General features: G+C 34.2%; 1 protein-coding gene across 1 annotated transcript; it reads right to left on the reverse strand.

The window, feature by feature from the left end:
- Positions 1-2,941: 2,941 nt before the first annotated feature.
- LBO1 (2-oxoglutarate (2OG) and Fe(II)-dependent oxygenase superfamily protein) lies at positions 2,942-4,793 on the reverse strand. The gene is made up of 4 exons (XM_078962411.1): positions 4,453-4,793; positions 4,005-4,252; positions 3,383-3,710; positions 2,942-3,306 (listed from the first exon to the last, which is right to left on the reverse strand). The coding sequence occupies exons 1-4, from the start codon at positions 4,711-4,713 to the stop codon at positions 3,046-3,048; spliced, it is 1,098 nt and encodes a 365-aa protein (XP_078818537.1). The 5' UTR covers positions 4,714-4,793; the 3' UTR covers positions 2,942-3,045.
- Positions 4,794-10,345: the final 5,552 nt, after the last annotated feature.

Genomic DNA, 10,345 nt, shown 5'->3' on the forward strand with positions numbered 1-10,345 from the left:
GTTTTTGAGTAGCATGTTCGCGGCAGTGGAATAAAAGCTCTTCCGACTTGAGATGTCTGCTCAGGGCGCGGAGGGGATTCTACAGGTGTAGAGCCAAATAGGGAGGTTCGGAAGGGATGCAGGGAGAGGGTCTTGGACTCTCAGTGAGATTCTGATCAGGGTTTTGAGTATGTATTAGTGGTTCATCCTGGAGGGATGATTGAGGCTATTATCAGTGTATCGGGTTTTCAAAACCTGAGGGTGCTAGAGCTAGTTCATCATGCGGTGTGATTGCAAGAGGAGAACTCGTGGGAGTTGCTCCGGGATTGAAGGATGGGACTTTCTGTCGTCATGGAGTGGATAGAGTGGGATTCGGATCGGGGATCCGATGGTTCATGATTTTCTAGCCATATGTGTCAGGTGAATGATGAGAATTGGAGCAGTAAGGCATCATGGGTAATTCTCGGTTGTGTGTGCGACTATCGGAGGGTATAGCCGGTGCCCGGTTTGAGACGGTGGTCAGGACACCATAAGGAAAGAGAGAATGAGTTGAGTTTCATGGGGTATGCCTTGAGGGACCTGGTCCGGTTAAATCCAGGTGGCGCGTCGTGGGAGTATTTTGGAATTGAGTTGCCACAAGCTTCGAGGACGAAGCCTAATTTAAGTGGGGGAGAATTGTAACATCCCGGAATAGCAAGAGTAGAGTTGAAGGGCTAAAAGTGTAAATCTTGAAGGGCGACTCGGCGAGTCCATGGATGGACTCGGCGAGTAGAGTCGCGACTTTGGTCGCGTGTCAAGCGACCTACTCGGCGAGTCCAAAGATGGACTCGGCGAGTAGGTGCTGGGTGAAGAAAACCCTAAATCCGGGGAATGAGCCCTATATAAAGACCATTATGTTTCCTCCACAGCCTCCTTGATCCCCCTTGAGTCCCAGAAACCCTAATTTCGTGGAGGAACCCCATTGTTGAGCAAATTGGAGCTTGGAGAGGTGCTTGTTGAAGAAATCTTGAAGGAGAAGAGGCTTGGATCAAAGGGCTTTGCTTGGATTCGAGTTTCATTGCTGTTGGGGCATTCTTTGGATGTAATATTTCATTCTTGGGCTGTGTTTTCTTAGATTCTCATTTTTGGGGTTGTGTGGGAAGCTTAGTTGTGTGGCATCTTGAGTTTGAAGGATGGATCTGAGGTTGCTACCTCAGATCTGGAGTGGAGAAGATCTTAAGAGCATTAAAGCCCCTGTTCTTGTGTTGTTAATGGAGCTATCATGTCCCAAACCTTAGTTCTAAGGTGAATAAGGCCTAGATCTCTTTGGATTCACGTAAAGTTTGCCACTTTACGTGATGGATGGATTGTAGGAGGTTGGATCTATGTTTTGGATCAATTGCATGGCCTGGAGTGCTTCTGAATTGATTCAGACTGGTGATACTCGGCGAGTCACATGGGTGGACTCGACGAGTTGCTTGAAGATGGCTTGGAACTTGGCGAGTTAGAAGAACAACTCGGCGAGTAGGTTGAAGATAGCCTTAGACTCGGCGAGTCTGTTCTTGGACTCGGCGAGTCTTGTCGAAGAGTCCCAATATTTCCTGGTTGAGTCAAGAATCGGTGAGTCAAGGGATGACTCGGTGAGTTGGGTGCGAGTGGACTCAGAGTTGTTAGACTCGGCGAGTCTTGGGGTGACTCGACGAGTTGGGTCGCTGATTGAGGGAAGTTCTGAGCATAGGGACTCGGCGAGTCATCGGGTTGACTCGGCGAGTAGGGTCAGTCTGGGGTTGACTTTGACTTTGTCCAAGGTTGACTAGTTGTCTTTCGGGGGTAATTTGGTAATTAAGGGCATTTATTGAATTGAATGTTTCGATGTTTAGTGGAGGAGTTCGTGTCAGGGTTGGAGTAGCGGGATCTTATCCTTTCAGCCGGCAGTTTCGAGGTGAGTTATCCTCACTATATCAACAGGGTCTAAGGCACCAAGGTCGGCCCTTATCGGATTGAGATCCGGGTAGTTGTTATTATTTTGTTGTTGTGATATGCTTGCATCCTGAGAGTTAGGACGGTATATGTTAGAGACCTGATCGAGATCGGTATCCTGAGAGATAGGGAGATGCTATGCTAATGATCTGTTAGGACGGTATCCTGCTTAGAGTATGTTATGCTATGTGATCTGCTAGATCGGCTTGTTTGAATGTGAACTATTATATGATTATATGTTTATGTGTACATGGTTGTTTGGACTGGAGATGGGTTGAGGCGGTCCTGCTTTTAACTGTAGGCCAAGATACTCAGGGCGGACCGGTTGTTCCGAAGGCCCAGCGAGCGGTCCAGATATGCTGTACGCCCCATGCGGGCGGACCAGACGTGCCGAGGCTCGGAGGGTGGACCAGGCCGACTGAAGGCCCGATGCGGGCGGACCAGTCATACTGTAGACTCGAAGGACATGACTAGACTCGGAAGATGGATCCGGTGGACTGAAGGCCCGATCCGGCGTACCAGTCACACAGTAGACCCGATATGCATGGTTGTTCTATGTTCTGTTATGTTATGTATGTTTTATACGTTATGGGCCGGAAGGTAATATGTTTTGGACCGGAAGGTCGTAGCCTGGAAGGGCGTATATGTGGTTGGTATTCTGGGGGTATCTCACTAAGCTTTCGGGCTTACAGTTGTGGTTTAATGTTTTTCAGGTTCTTCAGGAGACTGTGGCAAGGCGAAAGCGTGATCGTACCGCTCCTCATGATTTTGTAGCAATGTGATTCTGGGAATACTCTAAATGATTTGTATTGAAAACCTTTTGTAAACAGTTTAATGAAATCGGGTTGTTTTTGAAAAATCTAAATTGGTTGTATTTTTCGATCGTCACATATAATAAGTTAAACCTAACTAATTGCGATATACACGGAAAGTATAACAACATTTGATAGGGTAAAATTACATGTGGGTAAATATGGTGTAGTCCCTGTTTATGGCTTAATAATCATCAATAATTATTTACTTGCGTTCATTTATTTAAGATTTCAACACAATATTATTATACATTATAAACAATATGCTCATGGGTTATTTGATTTAATTTCTAGTCTAGAATGAATTCTTGGGTGGTATTTTGGCAAAATCAAGGGTTTTCTTGCCTTGCAGCTTGTTGGTTACATAGTGTCTACTGTACTCTCCATGGTTGTATCTTCTATACTTGCTAGGGTTGTTCTCATCCACCATTTCTGGCATTGGACCTATCTCTGTCTCATAACTTGGAGCGTAAAAAGTAACAATCGACAGTCGATCCTTCTCTTTGTGTGTCACTGCTCTATGTTCTGAGCTCTTGTATCTCCCATTCGTCAAAACCTGTTAACATCAAGATCAATCTATCTTCAATTAATTCTGATCATGCCAAAGATTCTTGAAAGAATAGTTACTTTACCTCTATGGTGTCGCCAATGTTAATCACAAGCGCATTTGGAACAGGTTGAATTGGCACCCACGTATTGTTTTTGAGTATTTGGAGGCCAATAGTGCTGCCCTTACCTTGTTGCAGCACTGTGAGAGCACTTCCATCTGAGTGGGGGCTTAAACCCAATACAAGGTCAGGTCTAGGACATGCTGGGTAGTAGTTCATTCTCATCGCTTGCACACTCACCCCAAACATATCTTCGAAAACATTGTCTCTAAGCCCAAGACTTAATGCTATAAATCTTAGAAGATCTTTACATAGCTTTCTGATCTCTCTCGAGTAAGTCTCTACAGTGTCACTGCAAAACATACACTTCCTTTGTAAAAGTATTCAATGGTCGTAAAGTACCAAAGTTAAATGTGCTTTCTTGATATGGCAATGGTTCGAGTCCTAATTATTTTATATAGAAAACACTTTGAATTTTATGGTCAAAACATCAAATTGTAAATTTCTCTTGTGGTATTTACTATTTAGCACAAAAAAAGTTGTTGAGTGCTCATGTTTTTTTTTTTTTGTGAAGTCAAAAAAATGGAGAAATTAGACCTTTAACCTAGAAGTCAAAGGTTCTCTCTCTTTTTTAGTGGAGAATTACCTAAACGTTGGTGGGTTGGTTGGCCAAAGTTTTGGGTTTCTTATGGAGTGAGGCACTAGTCCAAGAGCGAACATATTGCACCAGTCTAACTTTTGATCCTCAGAGAACACAAAAGCTTGCCCATATCCCTGAACAGTTCCTGGTGCCATTGGATACTTTTGTTTCTCTTCCACGGGAAGCATAAAGAACTCCATGGCTACTTTCTCTATCTTCTTCAGCAGATCAAGATCAATCCCATGGTTTATCACCTGCATGCAGAGACACAACCAATATATATATGGTCACATAAGAATGACCATGTTGCATTTAATTCAACTCCTTTACTCCGCATGCAAGTGTTACAATACAATAGTTCTCTTACAAGATGCTAATATGCTTTTTAAAAGCTTTACCTTTCGTTAATTATTACTTAAACAAAAAGTACCTTTTTAAGAGAGTAACTTTATACCTGAAAAAAACCCCACTCGTCACAGGAAGCTGAGAGCTTCATGATTTCAAAGTGAAAATCTTCTTTGTTTCCTTTCATGAGTTTTGAAAGATCAATGACTGGTATACTAGTCGACAAGGGTGATTGGATTGTTGCTACCGCTGGCCTTTCAGCCACATCGCGAACAAACCTGTTCGGAATTTTGGTTTTTCGGCCCTTCTTCAATTCCTGAACATCGTCTATTAGGCCTACATTAATAGGGAAATCGAGTACAGGAGCCATGGTTATAAGAAGTTTATATAGAGGTTACAAATGAACTCAAGTTTGCTAAGTAACCTCAGTTTGATGGTTCTTCCGTTTCTACAATGCAAGTATTTATAGAGAGGAAAGTCATGATTTTGTTACGCACTTTAAATAGTCTACAATGCATGTGGGATGACGCATTGGCCCATGCTTTGCACTTTAAAGATTTCATCAACACTTTATGTAATTTGGGTTCTCCATAACTGGTTCCAATTTTACCCCACCTAGTGTAGGCATAATGAAAAAAAAAACATTTAGAATCCATTTATGCGGACCAAATCTAGTGTGACGTTGTCATCATTATTGTTTTATTCATTCCTAATGCCTTGGTGAATGGTGTTTAAAATAAATTTTGTTGATGATGATATGAAGTGGAGAATTAGGGAAATCGAGTAAATTTTAATAAATATAACATATATATATATATATATATATATATATATATATATATATATATATATATATATATATATATATATATATATATATATATAGGATATAGATCCGGTAAGAAATTTTTTTTGGTAGGAAGGTAAGAAGTTTTTTTTTTTACATATTTTTTTGACGAACAAAATAAATGAATCACTAGATGATTCATTTGTAAGATGATTCACAAGAAAAAATTCCCAAAAAAACATTTTTATGATTCATTTTTAAGTAAATTAAGAAAAAATTCATTTTTATGATAATTTTAGTGAATAACAACAAAATCATTGTATAAATGAATCATCGAGATGTTTTTTTGAGATTTTTTTCTTGTGAATCATCTTACAAATGAATCATCTAATGATTCATTTTGTTTGTTCGTGAAAAAAATATGTAGAAAAAAAACTTCTTACCTTCCTACCAAAAATTTCCTTCTTATTTGATCTTGACTCTATATATATATATATATATATATATATATATATATATATATATATATATATATATATATATATATATATATATATAGGGGTTCATTTGATACCACCTATATTTTGTGAGACCGTAAGATGCATTTTTTTATTTTATTTTTAATTTTTTTAATTAATTCATGTTCCGAAAATAATATTTAAAAAAGGAATTTTTTGATTTTTCTATTTATTTTGCATTTTAAAATTATTTTTAGAATATGTACAGTGTAATATTCTATTTAGAATATTTCACGTATTTTTCAAAAAAAATAGAATTTTTTTTTATTTTTTTTAGTTAATTCAAGTTCCGAAAATAATATTTAAAAAAAGAATTTTTAGATTTTTCCATTTATTTGGCATTTTAAAATTATTTTTTAGAATATGTCAGTGTAATATTCTATTTAGAATATTTCACGTATTTTTCAAAAAAAAAAACGGAATTTTTTTTATTTTTTTTTATTTTTTTTATATTTTTTTATATTTTTTTTAGTTAATTCAAGTTCCGAAACTAATATTTAAAAAAAGAATTTTTGGATTTTTCCATTTATTTTGCATTTTAAAATTATTTTTAGATTTGGTCTCACGGTCTCACAAAATTAGAATAGTCTCAAATAAACCTGAACCTATATATATATATATATATATATATATATATATATATATATATATATATATATATATATATATATATATATATATATATATATATATATATATATATATATATATATATATATATATAGGAGGGTTCAATTGAGGAAAACAAAAGTTGAGAATGGGGGAATCATTCTCAGCCACTCATTTATTTTTGCCGCAAAAGTCTCCGTCGTACCAGCAGAAATGGGAAAGGAATAGACATATGTTTCCGAACAAAACATGTTTCCTTAAACTGTGCTAATAATTACCTTAATGTATACAAAAACATAGTTTTTTCGATTTTTTTAATTTTTAAAAAGCTATTTTTATCGAAAAATGATTTTAAATATACCAAAATCCATGATTTTTTATTTTCTACAATAGACATCCATATTAATATAGTTTTAAGATAAAATAAAAAATTTATTTTTTTATATGTTCGGCTATCGTTATTCATAAGTGAATAAAAATGAATCAGATTTTTACTACAATACATTCGTTATTCAGTTATGAATAAAAACTATGATTAATTTTTTTTTTTTTTTTTTTTTTTTTTTTTTTTTTTTTTTTTTTTACAGTTTAATTATCATTCATATATGAATATAGCATATAATAAACATAGTATATTCATATTTAAATATTAGACGATGCATTCACTTATGAATATTACATAGTATATTCACTTGTGAATATTAGATGGTATATTCACTTATGAATATTAGATAATATTTTCATATCTGAATATTATATAGTATTACATTGTATATCACATGTGAATATTACATAGTATATTCATTTATGAATATTAGATGATATATTCACTTATAAATATTACACAGTATATTCACATATGAATATTACACAGTATATTCATATATGGATATTACAATGTATTTTCACAAATATATATAATTTTTATATGTTATTCACATATGAATAACATACAGACTTGCATATTTTGTTATTTGTTTTAATAATCATATACTGAGAAAGCATATTCATATATGAATATAACGTGCTAATTTAGTTCATGCATTTCATCAAACAGTTAGAGTGCATACAATTTAACTTTTTTTTTAAAAATGTTAGAAACATGATATTTTGACTATTTAAATCTACAAAAGAGTAGATTGATAGAGAATTATATGAAATTTTTCAAAAAAAAAAAAACGATTTGATATTTTTCTAACCTTAATTTTCAAGTTTTATTTGATAATCGATGTTGAATGAATGATATGAAGTGGATTTTTGTTGATTATCGATGATGTTGATCTAAAACCGTTGGGAGTATAATTAATCATAGATGTTGAAGATCTGATCGTATTCAAGCACAATTGAAGGTTGAATTAAAAGAACCAAAAACGAATTTTTGTTGTTAACTGTTGAATCGTGTTGATTATTGACGAAGATCGGTCATTGATTAGCACCGGATGATGTTGATTATGGTTTAACTGAAGAAATCTGGATGATTGTTGAAAGTTGGAGAACAAATTTGGATGACGAACGATGAATGGGTTTGAACTACAGATACGTATTTTGAGATCGAAGGTTGTTCTCATATTTACAAGTTTGTCACCGTGTCTTTTTATGCTTAAATAAAATGAGTGGTTGAGAATGATTCCCCCATTCTCAACATTTTTTATTTTCTCAATTGAACCCACCTATATATATATATATATATATATATATATATATATATATATATATATATATATATATATATATATATATATATATATACAGATATATAGATATATATATATATATATATATATATATATATATATATATATATATAATGACCACTTATTTCGAAACCTAGTATTCTGGAGTTGTGGTCTCAGTTCCAGAGTACTCAATTTTGGATTATAACCTCAATTTTTTCGTTTCATATATATATATATATATATATATATATATATATATATATATATATATATATATATATATATATATATATATATATATATATATATATATATATATATATATATATATATATATATATATATATATAATGACCACTTCTTTCGAAACCTAGTATTCTGGAGTTGTGGTCTCAGTTCCAGAGTACTCAATTCTGGATTATAACCTCAATTTTTTTCGTCTCATATATATATATATATATATATATATATATATATATATGTGTGTGTGTGTGTGTGTGTGTGTGTGCACGTGCGCGCTTAGAACCTTACCTTCAACTACGTAATTGGTAATTATCTCTTCTAAAATTGTTTCAAATGCGTTTTTCAGAGAGTCAACACGAAGAAAGAGCTTTAACAACCTGGTTGTTCACCTTCACAACCTTAGCCGAACTAACATGCATACCTACACTTACATCAGAATTGATTTGATGGATCGTTTCGAAACTTGTTTTGTGACTATTGGATGGATGATATTTTTTTGTACTTTTCTATTGTTTTTTTCTTAAATTGATAATGTTTCTACATCTAAATTAATTCATTTTTATTCCCAAAAAATACAGCTCCATACTTTCATAGGTTGCTTCTTGCTTGTAATCTTCATAAGTAGTGTCCCTCTTAGAGGGGACTACCTAAAAATAATGTTTGTAGTGGTTGCTATCGATGGGAACAACCAGACCCTCCATATAGCATTTGATCTGGCCGTGGAAATTAATCTCTACTGTTGTACCAAGTTCCTTATGTTGTACCAAGTTCCTTATGAGATTAAGAGAATCTTTGAGACAGGGTAGAGAAGTATCATTCATAACAAATATTGACGATGTCGTTAGTTCTTGCAGAGAGCATGTATTCATTGATTCTTATCATGGGTATACTTCTAAAAATGTTTTCAAATATATGCACACAAGAGGTGTCTCTGGTAGAACATTACAACCATTATTCTGGATGACATCCAGCTCATATATTGTGTCTGATTTTGAAGAAAACTTTTGTGGGCTGATCCTGATTCTCGTGAAATGCTTGCAAACATCGATCATGCGAAATGGACAAGCACCTATTTAACATCCGTTGGAATGTAGTCAACATTGATGTTCCCCAAATTTTTGTCTTATCAGTAAATCAGCAAAATGTACCGATAATAATGATTATCGAGGCAATTAGTGACTACATTCAATGAACTTTCGATGAACGCAAATTAATGACAGGTAAAATATCGAGTGAAATAGTAAATTTATTTAATTAGTTGTACAAGAACCTCATTTAATCCTATTTACTTTTCATTGAGTTTAACTACTTGTTGTTGGATTAGTGTCTAAGTCCATAACTATTTTGGTATATACTTGACCCGATGGTGCATGGTCCTTTTGGGTTGCCTTCACCAAAGCAACTTGATAGGATGAATTATGGAGAGTAAGGATTAAATATGATTTATTAATGTATTATGAGAATAATATATTAAAGGAGAAATCATATTGTTTAATTAATATTAGTCAATAATTAATTGGTAATTAGTTTTGTGACTAAAAGAGATTAATTAAACTTAAGGGACTGGAATTGTAATTATAGGATAATCGCAATTTGGGCCATGGATTGCCTTGTATTAAGGGATGGACGAATTCTAATGGGAAACCCATAAGGAAATCGTCCATGGGCTTGATAAAAGGAGTCTATGGGTTGCTTAGGGCTTAAGCATCCAAATTAGGGTTTCCTTGTTAGATAACCCTAATAGCCCAACTATATAAAGACCCCTTAAGGCTCAAAAACGTGGCTAAGCTTCTTTCTAGGGTTTCTACACGTTTTTGGTAGCCTCCATCCTCTCTCCTCTTCATCCTCTTGCTTATGGTGTTTGTGAATCATTAGAGGAGTGACACTTGTGACTCTAAGCCTTCCAAAGTCAATTCAAGGAGGAATTGGGGTTGTTATTGCTACATAACAATCAAGGTATGATCTTAAACCTAATTACATATTAATATGATTACTTGTATGCAAGAATTAGGGTTTATAGTCTTGGATTCAAAGCATGTACAATAGAGAAACCTAGATCCAAGCACTAGGGTTTGTATGAGCACATAGGATGTCTTATGACCAAAACCCATCAGTGGTATCAGAGCCTAGCTTGGTTTCAATTGTATTGATGCTTTGTATAACTGGAAA

The sequence above is a fragment of the Lactuca saligna genome, chromosome 6, assembly GCF_052625555.1.
Source record: "Lactuca saligna cultivar CGN05327 chromosome 6, ASM5262555v1, whole genome shotgun sequence".
NCBI lineage: Eukaryota > Viridiplantae > Streptophyta > Magnoliopsida > Asterales > Asteraceae > Lactuca > Lactuca saligna.